The 15,358-nt window shown below is 33.8% G+C and overlaps 1 protein-coding gene across 1 annotated transcript in view; it reads left to right on the top strand.

Moving 5' to 3' along the window:
- Positions 1–9,127: 9,127 nt before the first annotated feature.
- The window catches only part of LOC111701208 (4-aminobutyrate aminotransferase, mitochondrial), a gene marked incomplete in the record, with an annotated part of 8,121 nt that continues 1,890 nt past the window's right edge, over positions 9,128–15,358 (top strand). Inside the window, 9 exon segments of the mRNA XM_023472390.1 lie at positions 9,128–9,390; positions 10,645–10,705; positions 10,841–10,968; positions 11,405–11,559; positions 12,084–12,215; positions 13,207–13,335; positions 13,543–13,589; positions 14,507–14,592; positions 14,882–14,936. Of these exon segments, the coding sequence (XP_023328158.1) occupies positions 9,279–9,390; positions 10,645–10,705; positions 10,841–10,968; positions 11,405–11,559; positions 12,084–12,215; positions 13,207–13,335; positions 13,543–13,589; positions 14,507–14,592; positions 14,882–14,936 (905 nt within the window).

Here is a 15,358-nt window from a genome sequence, read left to right as displayed (position 1 = left end):
GGTCTTAGGAACCGTTGGTTTCAGAAACCCTTGGTCTCAGGAACCGTTGGTCTTAGGAACACTTGTTTAATGATCCCTTGATCTCTGATAGGGGATTTTTGTTTCCAACTTAATAATCCCAAGGGGCATAGTTAAATAGCATAAAAGATTGATGAAACCTAGTTGACAGTATTACCATGCAAACCACAGCAATTGTATCATTTTTAAAAGTGTTTATATTAACAAATTTATGCCGGGAAGGACAATCTAAAATGACTTTTAGATTTTGATAAACCCTGATGAGGGATTGAAAAACTGAACAGAGTTATTTTAGTTTTTAAAATGATAATGTTGTCTTGTATCTTTTTGTTTGATGGTTTGTAATTATTGGCGTTAGAAACAGGCGGACTCTCCATTTGGCTCTTTTTCTTATGTTTTCTGAATCTCGCTGTATAATCTGAATTAAACCTGTTTCTCTGAAACCATGAAAACAAACAAGATTATTAGGGCTTGTCTGAGTTATATCTAGCACTGATATAAAACCTGAAATAGAACTGGGAAGAGAAGAGAAAATTAGGAGATTTCAACGATATCATTTTCTGTTGATATATTTATATATATACAAGTATTGATCCCAGCTAATTACTTTATGTTCATAACTCGTAATTACAATTTTTCAATTTTAAATTCCTGCAGATGTTCTAAATATTTCTTACGGATGTATTCTATACGTGGTAGTTTATATGCACTCAATATACATGTCACATGTCACATGTCACATGTCAACGGTTCAAAGAAAATCTAATTTAAAAGATAAACGCTGAAATGTCAAACCATTGGGAACAGTTATTCTTTAAGAAACTATTGTGCACTTTGCACATCTAAAAAGTGCTAAAAGTATTTATCGTGCTCTGATGTAAATCAACTTGAAATTATCGCACACAGGCTGAAAGTTTAAAAGGTTCCTGGCCCTGTATATTCTTCAAAAAAAAGGATATTTTTAAAACATTTTAGAAAATTAAAATAGAAATAAAATTGTTATTTTTCTTTCTGCTTTGTTATTTTTTATATCCAGATACAGCGGTAACTGGAAAACATTGGAATAGGAATAGGAATTATAGAAATGATTAGGCATATTTGTTGTTGTTACAAAGCAAATGGTTCTAAAATAAATTAATGAAATGGATCTTTTTACACTGCACAATTGCTGTGTCTCATGATCATTGGACATTATAACTTGATGCTAAAATTCGTCTTCCTGTTTCAGAGTTTTCTGGTTATCACTGTATAACCACATTGTAACACGCCAAATACACAAACATTATTAAAAATTAACAATAACACTTTTTTCTAGGTCTACCAGTACCTAGAGAAGCTGTTCCTAGAATAGGGTTTGTATCTGGTACTAAGGATAATAACTGGTGAGTTTATATTTTATATCTGAGCAGAGCTGGGAACTTTAGAATGGGATACCTTTAATCCCTACTGCTTAATCCGAATATCCAATGTGGACACTTAATTTGCTTGCTTAATCCACTCTAATTGGTTGAATTTTATACTCTTTTCAGTATTCAAACACAAGATTAGGCTAGTCTCGAGATTTAGAAAAAGAGAGGATCAACCATTGATCTCGATATTCACGTTTCTAAAGTTTTCAGCTCTGATTATTGAAGAATGAGTTTCATAATTGATTAACACCGATCCTCTTGAGACTAAATTCGGATCAAAATCTGACCATAATAAAAAAGATTAGACACTAATTTAGTCCAAGAGATGTAATGTAAAAATTTTTATTTTAATATCATTCAAATCAAGTTTAAGGAATTATAGGCGTAATTTCAAGTTATCAATTTTCTACCATTTTAAGACAAAGATTTATAGTAAGTACCAAAAAATTAAAAAAGACGACTTTCCTCTTATATATTGAAATATTTCAGTGTGTGTATAATGAGTGATGATGAGGAGGATGAGGTAAATAATGAATACTTGTTATCCCTGCTTAGTGACCACATTATTTTCCTTTAATTCAAAATCTATTTTATTGTCCCGCCTAGTCACTTTATTGTCCCGACCACATTTTATCAGTAATGTTTTAATAATTATGATAAACCGTCTAAAAAAGATTAATTTTGTGAGGTTTACTCCACATCCTCCACATTTTCTCTTGCAATTTAAAAACAATATCTTGAAATCACAAATATTCCGCCTCAACCTTCGAATATGTAAATATTTAGATATTTTATTCAGTCATCGTCGTATATATCAACACAAGGACGACGTATATATATTAACACAAGGACGACGTATATATCAACGCAAGGACGACGTATATATCAACACAAGGACGACGTATAAATCAACACAGGGACGACGTATATATCAACACAAGGACGACGTATATATCAGGGCAAGGACGTGTAATATATCAACACAAGGACGACGTATATATCAACAAATGGACGACGTATATATCATCACAAGGACGACGTATATATCAACATAAGGACGACGTATATATCAACATAAGGACGACGTATATATTAACGCGAGGACGACGTATATATTAACGCAAGGACGACGTATATATCAACACAAGGACGACGTATATATCAACACAAGGACGACGTATATATCAACACAAGGACGACGTATATACCAACACAATAACGACGAATTTATCAACACAAGGACGACGTATATATCAACACAAGGACGACGTATATATCAACACAAGGACGACGTATATATTAACGCAAGGACGATGTATATATCAACAAGGACGACGATTTTCGATTTCAATTTGGATTTCTACCAAGACAGACTGTCAATTAAATTAACAGCTTCTCTTTGTTTACTTGTAAACTTAGAATTTGAAAAAAGCTTGTTAGGACTAAAAAAAGTCGTTTTCATTGTATTGATATAGACGCCGACCACGATAACACAATTTTTCCAAAACATACAGTGAATCCCTAAATAACGAATACATCGAAAGAATTCATCAAATGTTGTATTCTTCACTTTCTGATAATGGAATGTTGCAGATATTTAGTTTTTTAATTAAATGATTATATGGAACTCTTTAAAACTGTTCCCGCATATTCATGGCTATTTCTTTATTTTCGCAAATACTGAAATTTACGTAATATGGTATAAAATTCATTGAAAAATTGTCAAGACGACATTTGATAAATTCTTTCGATGTAATTGTTATGAAGGGTTTCGCTGTACATAATTTTAAACTGTAATGGTTAGGCAGTTTGTTTCTTGGGATTTTAAATGAAAATTATTATTTTTTATTAGTTATTTTTTTACTCAATTTTATTTTAAGGTTTGTCCCCTGAAGAATCCTAAAGGATTAGTTTATCCCTGGCGTAGTACAGATCAGGAGGAGGAGGATATAGCCAAGGGTTTACTACCCTCAGGTTGGAGCAGAGCTGGAGGAGAACCATACTATCCAGGACTAGGTTCAGACCCTAGGTATCCGGGTACTGATGGAACACTGCAGGGAGATATTCAATCCCTCAGGGCTCAACTAGATGTATTAACACGTAGATTAGAAAACCAATAAATATATATTACACACCTTGTACATAAACCATACATAGATCATAAACCATAACTGTGTACGTAATTTCGAGAGTCCTTCCATTGATAGAGTGGCATGTCCGATTCACAACGGTACGCTTAAAACCTTTGTCTGATCAAGTATGAATTACAGAAAAATTATTATTTTTTATTGTTTTTTTTTCAAATGGACTTTCGCATATCTTGCAATAAAACAATGGAGAAAATAAAGATCTGAATATTTGACAGAAGTTTCTGCTTTAAATAGTATCTTCAAACGAAGATACAAGGCTTAATAGATTCCGTATAGTCGTCTCTGAAGTCTCATTCTTTGTGGGTAACCCTATACTTACATTCGTTTCCGGTGCAATAACATGACAAAAATATACCAGGAAAGAAAGCATTGTTTTCAAAAAAAAATGTACTCAAGTTCGCGGGAGAAATGTTCTACTCAGACATCACTAGCTTTGTTTATACAGGGTGTCCCAAAAAACATGGGAATTCAGTGACGAATTGGATATCGTCTTTGTTATGAATTAGCATTGTAATACCTAATTTCAAAAGACATACTATTATTATGTCTGCTAAAGTTTATTTAATGAAAAGGGTAAAAGACTGCAAAGATGTGCCTATAATGTCTCCACAAGATGAACAGTGAAGACTGACAAGTTTACTCTGTTTGTATACTGCAATTTTCTTGTTTTACTAAGTACAACCGGTTGCAGTCAAAACATAAACAAACAAAATGTAAACATAGCAGACGAAACTCTTACAGATTACAGCTTTCTCAGTAGGTATCACTATACTAAATCAAAGAATTATTCATAAAGACGATATCGAATTCGTCACTGAATTCCCATTTTTTTGGGACACCCTGTATATCTCCAAGAAACTATAGAAAACGCAGTAATCTGTAGTAATTTATTTTTCTTTTCTTAATGCGTAAAATTTTGACTGGAGAACTCGGTATGACCACGGGAATGTTCTTAGATGGATCGGAAAAATTGCGTAGATCACCAGTCAAGGTAGTTTATAAATAAAGCTGTAAGAGTTTCTGGTAATTTCTTATTTAATTTGTGTTCGAATGAAAAGAAGTTTTATGTCAAATTCCAATTTACATTAGGTCGCACGATACATGATACTATGTGAATAGTTTTAAATGTCGTCGTCAAGGTTTTGGTTGAATTTTGACCTTTTTAATAGAGAAAAAAAACAAATTATAAATTGTACTTTTGAGAGGGCGACCTCTCTTTTTCTACTTTTCAAGGCTTTATTTAGACCCCAACATAATACTAATCAACCTTTACTACACCTAATGAATAAAATTTACGAAAATCTTAATAAACCCCAACCAGAATTTACACTGGAAATTTTTTTGGATCTTAAGAAAGCTTTTGACTGTTGCTTTTAAAAATGTAGCTAACACATGGTTTCAAAACTATTTAGTAAATAGGACTCAATATGTTTGTATAAATGGTATTTTTTCTAAAGAAAAAACAATTTTATGTGGTGTTCCTCAGGGAAGTGTTCTTGGGACCCTACTTTTTCTCATATACATAAACGATTTGCCTTTAGCAACGTCTTTTTTTACTAATCTATTTGCTGATGACACTAGTTTTCTAAAATCATCTCCACATATCGAAACTTTAGTAATTGATGCGAACTTTGAACTAAAAAAGGCGGCTGCATGGTTTCAGGCAAACCGTTTAACACTAAATGTTTCCAATACAAAGTTTATGATATTTAGGAATAAAAATATGCATTTTGATCCTGAGAACTGCAAATTAAAAATTGGAAATGAGATACTAGAAAGAATAGGAACTGACTGTACAAATAAATATGTCAAATTTGTTGGACTCAAAATTGATGAATTTTTAAATTGGGACTATCAAATTGAACATGTTTCCAATAAGATTGCTAGCTCAATTTTTGCTCAGATTAAAAACATTTTACCGTTAAACATTCGTCTACTAGTCTATAATGCACTTGTAAGGCCACATATTGAGTATAGAATTATAACATGGGGGGGGGGGCGTAAAAAATGCTAAACTACAGAAAATCAAGTCTCTGCAAAAAAGGGCAATTAGAGCAGTAAATAATAGTTCATTTAAGGCACATTCAGATCCAATATTTTTCAGATTAGAACTCCTAAATTTTGATGATACATAAAAACTAGGTGTTCTATCTTTTATGCATAAATACTTTTATGAAAAACTTCCAGCTTCCTTCCATGATATGTTTAATTCTTTAGCTGAACCAAATAGAACAAAATCATATAAACTTGAGCGGGTTCTCTTTAAAACCCTAGAATGTTTTCCCTCTGCCTTATTTCCAAAAATATGGAATTCTATTGAATTAGAGCTGAAAGAAACTAAATCTGCAAAATCGTTTAAAAGAAAAGTCACCAAGATCTATTTAGATAGTTATGCAAATTATATCTGTAAAAAAACTGTGTATCATGTGGATAAACTTAGTCTTTACTATTTTTATCACCCTGTATTTCATAAACATGATTTTAATAACTTATGTTACCCTCTGTTCCAACCCTTACGCTGAGTATCCTCCCTTTCCCTTATACTCCCTCACCTCCTCCATACCATTTTCCTGATTTATCATCATTCTTATGTTTAAAATGTACAATGTACATTGTTTTTATCTGCAATTCTCATTCGTTTATAGTGGGCCAACCAATTAAAACAACCTACTCTGGTTAGGCGGGTCCAAACTACATAGTAAATTGTGATTTTTTTACTTGTATTATCTCGTGCTTTGTAGTTGAATAAAATATGAATATGAATATGAATATCATCTTTACTGGGACACACATGCACCTTGCTCTAGACAAGCAGGGTTACCCAAAAAGAATGAGACTTCAGAGACGACGGGGCGGAAGGAATACAATACTGTCTGTTTCTTTATATTCATGACTCCCGGCAACTGTAAATTTGTTTCTTTCTTCGCCAAATTACGGCCTGGAAAGATCATATTCAAGACGAAAGATTAATATTAACATTGGAATTGTCATATTTTAAGAGTTTGTTTCAGCTAGTTTTTATAGTCCTATCCAAGGTTATAATGCAAGGAAAGTTAATTGCAGTCGCGTATACTCCGCGTATATATTAAAACCAGTTCTCTCTGGGCGAAAGTTGTAAACAAGAATAGATGCATCAGTGTTCGTTTAGTATCCGAGGAGGTTAAAAGCATTTAATTTTGATAATTTTGATAATTCACATAATAGTTTCCTATGACCAGAATATTTCATTGATTTTTTATGTGAAAGATGGATCCCATGTCAGGCTGTGACATCCGTCTTGTGTTTACATTACCGCCCAGAGACAGTACACTGCACGACAAAAGATGCGTACACCTCTAAAATAACTTTCCTTGCAATATAACCTTGGTCTTATCCTGGTTTCATAATTGACCAATGATCATTTCACATAGACTCTATGCCTTTCACTTTACAAACGACATGATTTTCCGTTATAACTATAAATCAAATGATGTTTTTTATTCACCAAATTCATTATAAAGTTTATTTAAAAGTTTTAAAAAATTCGAAATTGAAATGGATAGTCTAGGGAACATGCTGTATTAATGTACTCTACTGCATATAATTTGTGAACATTTACATGATTTGTACACTTTGAACTCCCTTTCAGGCTGAAAGGAATTGAAAAAATTCATACCGAGAGATTCACTTAATTCCCCTCTAATATATATTCTATTCTCTATGCATAAAACGGAGATTACTGCTTGATCCCAAGAATTACAATAAAAAATCTTCAGAACACCGATTGGAATAAAAGTGCCAAATTAATCCTTCGCGACATTTTCTATATAAATGATTAAATGAACTTTATACATTATATGAATTCATGAAAATTTGGGTTTGTTATCTATGGGTTTCCAGCTTTGGGTACTTGCATGCAGTCCGTGGGACGAAATTTCCAGATAAAGATATTTATCTAATTAAACCAGATATTCTCAATTAGGTTAACTTGGGGTTTCTAGTGAGATTAGTTTGTGAGATTAGTTTGTGAGATTAGTTTGTGAGATTAGTTTGTGAGATTAGTTTGTGAGATTAGTTTGTGAGATTAGTTATGAGATTAGTTTGTGAGATTAGTTTGTGAGGATAGTGTGTGAGGTTAGTGTGTGAGGTTAGTTTGTCAGATTAGTTTATGAGGTTAGTTTGTGAGGTTAGTTTGTGAGATTAGTTTGTGAGATTAGTTTGTGAGGTTAGTTTGTGAGGTTAGTTTGTGAGATTTATTCTGTAATGTTAGTTTGTGAGGTTAGTTTGTAAGGTTAATTTGTGAGGGTAGTTTGTAAGGTTAGTTTGTGAGATTAGTTTGTGAGATTAGTTTGTGAGATTAGTTTATGAGATTAGTTTGTGAGATTAGTTTGTGACTTTGTGAGGTTAGTTTGTGAGGTTAGTTTGTGAGATTAGTTTGTGAGGTAAGTTTGTGAGGTTAGTTTGTGAGGTAAGTTTGTGAGGTTAGTTTGTGAGATTAGTTTGTAAGATTAGTTTGTGAGGTTAGTTTGTGAGGTTAGTTTGTGAGATTAGTTTGTGAGATAAGTTTGTGAGATTATTTTGTGAGATTAGTTTGTGAGATTAGTTTGTGAGATTAGTTTGTGAGATTAGTTTGTGAGATTAGTTTATGAGATTAGTTTGTGAGGTTAGTTTGTGAGGTTAGTTTGTGAGGTTAGTTAATGAGGTTAGTTTGTGAGATTAGTTTGTGAGGTTAGTTTGTGAGATTAGTTTGTGAGATTAGTTAGTGAGGTTAGTTTGTGAGATTAGTTTGCGAGGTTAGTTTGTAAGGTTAGTTTGTGAGGTTAGTTTGTGAGGTATAGTTTGAGGGTGGATACAGAACGCCCTCATACAAAATTTAAGAATTAAAAATACATAGAACGAGGTCGCAAAACTTAGTATAAATTACAATGCATGAGAAAACTGGCATTATTTCACATTCAGGAAGTTTTAACGCAAGGACCCTTAATTTTAAACGTATCTTGATTTAACCTGCCCAAAATAAGGAAAAGTTACAAGGCAATAATTTCAATTAATTCGGCCTTTAACATTGGGTGTTTTGAAATCTTGTGTGTCATGTTTTAAGGTGTTTAGTTAAAGTTATGGACTTCTCGGTGGGGTTTTTTTTTTGGGGGGGAGGGGGACTTTTCTATATAAAGTGACGATATATAAAGTGTGTCGAGGTACAATTCATTTAGAAGCAACCCCCATTTTCCCATTTGTAAAGTTTCCACAAATATTTCTGGTCTGGTTCATCTTTTAGTCTCACGAATACGACATATTTGAGAAGCTTTATAAAACCTTTAAAAATTCAACTTTTATCTTGACAGAGATGGTAAGTACAAGATTTTGCTGGGCCATTATAACGCATAAACCTGTCCTACCCCCCCCCCCCTCCATCTACTTTATAAAACATTGTAACACGCAATTGAAATCAAGTACGATTTGAATTGAGTGAACGGAGTAAAAATATCAAAACTTTTTCCTATTACATTTTTTAATATCGGTTATTTGAGATGAATCATTTTCGTGAAAATATATTTTCTTTTTGTCTAGGAGTTGAGAGGGTTTGTTTGCTCCTGGTCCTAAACAATACACAGCTGATCTTTGTGCAAGGTTCCTGTTGCTATAGATTGAGGATCCCGGAGTCTGCTGCGCATAGAAACCAGTTTTCTTCTAGTTTAGTTCAACCATCAGTATAAGAACTATGTTGGGAACCACGAAAAAAGTATGGAGCAAACTCCGTCTCCACCGGATACCCTCCTACCAGGCTCGGAATGTATCCCAAGCTGCGTCCCAGCTAGTTAAGGAGCCCGAAGGTTGGTGAAAACCTGTCAAACCCACACAGATAAGATAAAAAAATCTTAAAACCAACAGAACTGATATTTTTGCGTCATAAATTAAGGACTGGATGGGTTGGGTTGAGTGAGCGGGGTCGTCAAATTAAAGCTCTTTAATATCTCAAGTAAATCAAAGGCGCATTCAGGGGGGGGGGCTATGTGGGTTCAGACTCCCCCCCCCTCAGTGAAATTTCAGGCCTCTACAGGTGCTGAGCCCCCTGGAAAGGAAACAAAAATTAGGCCCGCCTCCTGTACGAGTTCCTGTATATACCACTGAAGTAAATAAATACATGTAAGGGGAAACGAGTCATAATTCTATATCAGGGGGAGGGGCTATTTTTTATGGCTATAATTTCTGAGTTACATGTATCCTCCCTTATCTTATCTATGTATAGCCTTAAATTAGCTATTAACAGTTGTGCCAAAAGATACACGTAGAAAATAGTTATTTTATCTATTTTAGTCCTATGTGATTCTACTCCGTCTAGTCATTCTAGTTCTTTTAGTCCTTTATGCCTCTTAGTCCTTTTAGTTCTCTATATCTCATAGTCCTTTTATTCCTTTATGCCTCCTATTCTTTTTTATTCTGATCCTTCATGTCCTCCTCGTCCTTCTAGTCCTCCTCGTCCTTCTAGTCCTTCTAGTCCTTATAGTCCTTATAGTTAGTCTAGTCCTTTTAGTCCTTTTAATCATTTTAGCCATTCTAGTCCATGACATTTAGTCCTTTAGGCCTCCTTGTCCTTTTAGTTCTTTATGCCTACTAGTCCTGTTAGTCCTTCTACCCATTCTAGTACTTATAGCCCTTCTTATCTTGGTTACTTGGTTACTTATGGTCCTTTTAGTCCTTTTGGTCCTTATAGTCCTTATGGTCCTTATGGTCCTTATGGTCCTTATAGTCCATATATTCCTTATAGTCATTATAGTCCTTATAGTCCTTATAGTCCTTATAGTCCTTATAGTCCTTATAGCCCTTATATCCCTTATAGTCCTTATAGTCCTTATACTCCATATACTTCTTATACTCCTTATAGTCCATATTAGTTCTTAAAAGTCCTTAATAGTCCTTATTAGTCCTTATTAGTCCTTATAGTCCTTACAGTCCTTATTAGCCCTTATTAGTCCTTATTAGCCCTTATTAGTCCTTATAGTTCTTACAGTCCTTATAGTCCTTATTAGTCCTTATTAGTCCTTATTAGCCCTTATTAGTCCTCTGTTTCGTTGATTCTTGTTTAGAACCCAAGATGTTAACTGAGGTTCCCGGGCCAAAATCCAAGGAATTACATTCTCAGCTCAGGTTATTCTTTAGAATTCTATGAAAATACTCAAAAAAACTTTGACACAAAAATCACGAAAATTAATTGGATTTTTAATTTACATTCAAAACAATTTTTGTTCCACTTTTTAGCGAAACAATTTTAAAATGTTTTAGTAAAATGCAAATGATGGATTCTGTTCATTTCTTCGCGGATTACGATAAATCCTTCGGGAACTATCTGGTTGATGTAGACGGTAACGTGATGCTTGATCTCTTCACTCAGATCTCCTCTATACCTATAGGTAACCATACAACAGACAGATATTATCTATACAGTTGAAGTAGTACGTCTGATACGCCTCGAATTTACGAACTCGACAAAACCACCACAAAAAAATTCAAAATAACCGTTTTTAAAATATGAAACATTGATATCTTATTTATATTTGATCAGATAAATTTTTAAAGGGTACCGTTGTGAATAGGGAATTGTCGTCTTTAAATGAAGAGCCACTTGAAATTACACGTTCAGTTCCTGAAACAACTCTAACTGTAGAGATGCTTGAAAAATGTGATGTTAAAATCTTTTAATTTAAAAACAATCCTAACGATTTTTAAGTATCAAAAAAAATTATCATTCCAAATTTTCATTAAGAATTTTTCACCTTTTACTCCCGCCCACCGGTCCCGATCCCTACCCGGCCCTAATCATCGATAACAACGAAATTTCCAATCTAGGTTACAATCATCCCTCTCTACTCTCCGCTTTCGACAGTGACTCCGCCATGCGTGCACTAGTAAACCGTCCTGCTCTGGGTGTATATCCAGGAGCAGATTGGGTTCAACAACTCTCTCAGGTTCTTCTCTCCGTAGCTCCGAAAGGACTAGACCAGGTACAATTCTCCAGGATAAAGAGAGACGCATAAAACAGTGAAATTTGAAGACGACATTTCGGTAGTCTTATTGATTCTTTAATAGATAAAATAGTTATACTATATTAGCAGTATTATTTCATAGTTTTGTGGGTCTCAATTTAAAATTTTAATTATATTAAAATGCCACGCTTTTCTATTTCGAAGGTATACTTTTAGTTAAAATTTATAAATTATCATACAGGGTGTCCCTAACAAAATTAGTAAGCAAGATAAGCCTGTGTAAAACAATTGTTCTCACTATGGTTTATAGGGTACACCCAAATATCATGGAAAATGATAGGATAGGGGTAAAACACAAAACATATGGCAAGCATCTCTTATTCAACATAGCGGGCAAAGCAAAAAATAGAAAATACACCGAAAACGAACTGGAAACAGGTTTACTCATATCTATCGTACTATTTTTTTTTGTATGTGTATGCTAACAACCCTAAACTAAAATAAAAATGCAGGGTATCCCAATAAACATGATAATCTTCTAGATCACAACTATGATGTGTGGTAGCTGCTCCAATGAGAACGCGTTCAAGCTGATGCACTTCAAGCACATGGAGAAAGAGAGAGGAGGAAGGGCGTTTACTCAAGAGGAAATCGATTCATGCATGATCAATCAGGTAAACAGATTTGATCCGTGATCGTTTAGGTAGATATAATTGATCATTGATCAATCAAGTGAATACAATTGACAAGCCCTGCTCCAGTCTTGAGTCACTTCGAGATTAAAGTTTGGGAATAGGAATTGTCGCTAAATCTATGATTTGGGAGTAGGAGATGTCTCTTAATCTCTGATTTGGGAGCTCTTAATCTCTGATTTGGGAGAAGGAGATGTCTCTTAATCTCTGATTTGGGAGTAGGAATTGTCTCTTAATCTCTGATTTGGGAGTAGGAGATGTCTCTTAATCTCTGATTTGGGAGAAGGAGATGTCCCTTAATCTCTGATTTGGGAGTAGGAATTGTCTCTTAATCTCTGATTTGGGAGTAGGAGATATCTCTTAATCTCTGATTTGGGAGAAGGAGATGTCTCTTAATCTCTGATTTGGGAGAAGGAGATGTCACTTAATCTCTGATTTGGGAGAAGGAGATCTCTCTAAATCTCTGATTTGTGAGTAGAAGATGTCTCTAAATCTCTGATTTGTGAGTAGGAGATCTCTCTAAATCTCTGATTTGTGAGTAGGGGATGTCTCTAAATCTCTGATTTGGGAGTAGGAGATGTCTCTAAATCTCTGATTTGGAAGTAGGAGATGCCTCTAAATCTCTGATTTGGGAGTAGGAATTGTCTCTAAATCTTTGATTTGGGAGTAGGAGATGTCTCTAAATCTCTGATTTGGGAGTAGGAATTGTCACTAAATCTCTGATTTGTGAGTAGGAGGTGTCTCTAAATCTCTGATTTTGGAGTAGTAGATGTCTCTAAATCTCTGATTTGGGAGTAGGAGATGTCTCTTAATCTCTAATTTGAATTGAGTACTGAAGAAACGACTTGTAAAGAGAAAAAGCAAGATAAGTGACAACTTTTTCAAATTTGCGTATTTTCAATTGTCCAGGTTAAGATCGAAATATTAGAAATTTTAATTTCAGAGACTTAAAACTTCTTAAACTTTTGTTTAGAGTCCTGGAACACCTAACCTCTCCGTTCTATCCTTCCATGGTGGGTTCCATGGTAGGACGGCTGCATCTCTTGCCTGCACACACTCCAAGTATATTCACAAGATAGATGTACCACTCCAACCCTGGCAGGTTCAATATATATTCATATATTCCACTTTAATCCTGGCAGGTTCAATATATATATTCATATATTCCACTCTGAGCATGGCAGATTCAATATATATTAATATATTCTACTCCAACCCTGGCAGGTTCAATATATATTCATATATTCCACTCTAACCATGGCAGGTTAAATGTATTCATTAGTTTTTTTTTTAAGCAATTAATTTTTAGGTTTCTGATTTTCCAAGATATAAGTATCCGCTGAACGAATTTACAAGGTAACTCTTAAAACATGTTTATGCTCAAGTTCGTTAGCATTATGTCTCGTGACCCTCCGTTCAAAGACGGAAATGCACTGTTCAAAACGGTTCCGTTCCGGTTAAAAAATAAGATATTGACGTTTTTTAGTGTTTAAAAGTCTTTAATTCTGATCATTCGTATATGTTTTCCTGCAGTAGAAATACGAACTTTAGCAGAGAAACCACAATTGAAAATAATCAGTTTTTAAAATTATAAGCATTATATTTAATTTATACTTGATCAGACAAAGCTTTTAAGGGTACCGTTGTGAATCGGGCATTGTCATCTGTGGGGCACTTGAATTACCCTGAAAGACTTTTAGACAACTTAGCATTATCCTCTCCTGCTGTTCTTAAACCTGGATATTTTTTGTGAAAAGTTCTTTGGAAAATATGTGGAAAAGTTCTCTTGTAAAACTCTAAGTTTCGAAAGTTTAAAAGATGTCTACTTGAAACCCAAAATCAATGTTCCAAATATAAAATGTTTGTTTCTGTATTTTATTACACAGGAACCTATATAAAACTGTGGAATAGGAAGGCGACATTTCAGCGATTATATATGTATTTTATGTATTTTATGTATTTTATGTATTTTATATATTTTATGTATTTTATGTATTTTATGATGTTAGAAAGAAATAGTTTATTCTTCTTCTTCAAAATTCTTTATTTGTTAAATAAATACGAGATTAAAAAACGTTTTTTTCATTACTGATTTAAATAACAAAATTAAAATAAAACATCATATGAGTCTGTGTACACTGCACAATTGCTATATTAAATTCATAACTTAGTCTAGCAGTCATATTCCTTTTCCACAGTATAATAGGACTCACTGTACAACAATGCTTAGTGTTTATATATAATACAGAAACCAACATTTCTCATTGTTTAAGAGAGAACGCAGCGGAAGATGAAAGATGTTTAGCAATGGCTGAAGATGTAATTGTAAAGAGTAGATCTGAAGGACCAGTAATCACAGGTTAGATAAAGTAGATGTGATTGTAAAGTGTAGAACTAAAGGACCAGTAATCACAGGTTAGATAGAGTAGATGTGATTGTAAAGAGTATAACTGAAGGACCAGTAATCACAGGTTAGATAGAGTAGATGTGATTGTAAAGTGTAGAACTAAAGGACCAGTAATCACAGGTTAGATAGAGTAGATGTGAAATTGTAAAGAGTATAATCATAGGACCATTAATCACAGGTTAGATAGTGATTGTGATTGTAAAGGGAAGAACTGAACGATCTCATGATCATGTTGTTCTAGGAGTTATTGTTGAACCTATTCAAGCAGAAGGAGGAGATCATCATGGATCAAACAGGTTTCTAAAGATTTTAAAACCATAAAACATCGTTTACAGATCCGAAACTCTAAGATGGTTCCAATAACCAAAGTATACTAGAACCCAAACCTCTATGTATATATTAGAACCTACACCTTTATGTTTAGATGGTTCAAAGAATGTTAGAACCTAATCCTCTATGTTCAGCATGGTTCTAAGTATACTGAACCTAAACCTATTTGTTTAGATGGTTCCATGTATACTAGAACCTTAACCTCTATGTTTAGATGGTTCCATGTATACTAGAACCTAAACATCTATGTTTAAATGGTTCCATGTATACTAGAACCTGAACCTCTATGTTTAGATGGTTCCAAGTATTCTAGAACCTAAACCTGTATGTTTAGATGGTTCCAAGTATTCTAGAACCTAAACCTGTATGTTTAGATGGTTCCAAGTAT

This window comes from Eurytemora carolleeae, unplaced genomic scaffold, assembly GCF_000591075.1.
Source record: "Eurytemora carolleeae unplaced genomic scaffold, Eaff_2.0 scaffold451, whole genome shotgun sequence".
Lineage (NCBI taxonomy): Eukaryota > Metazoa > Arthropoda > Copepoda > Calanoida > Temoridae > Eurytemora > Eurytemora carolleeae.
This window is presented reverse-complemented; position numbering and strand designations above follow the sequence as displayed.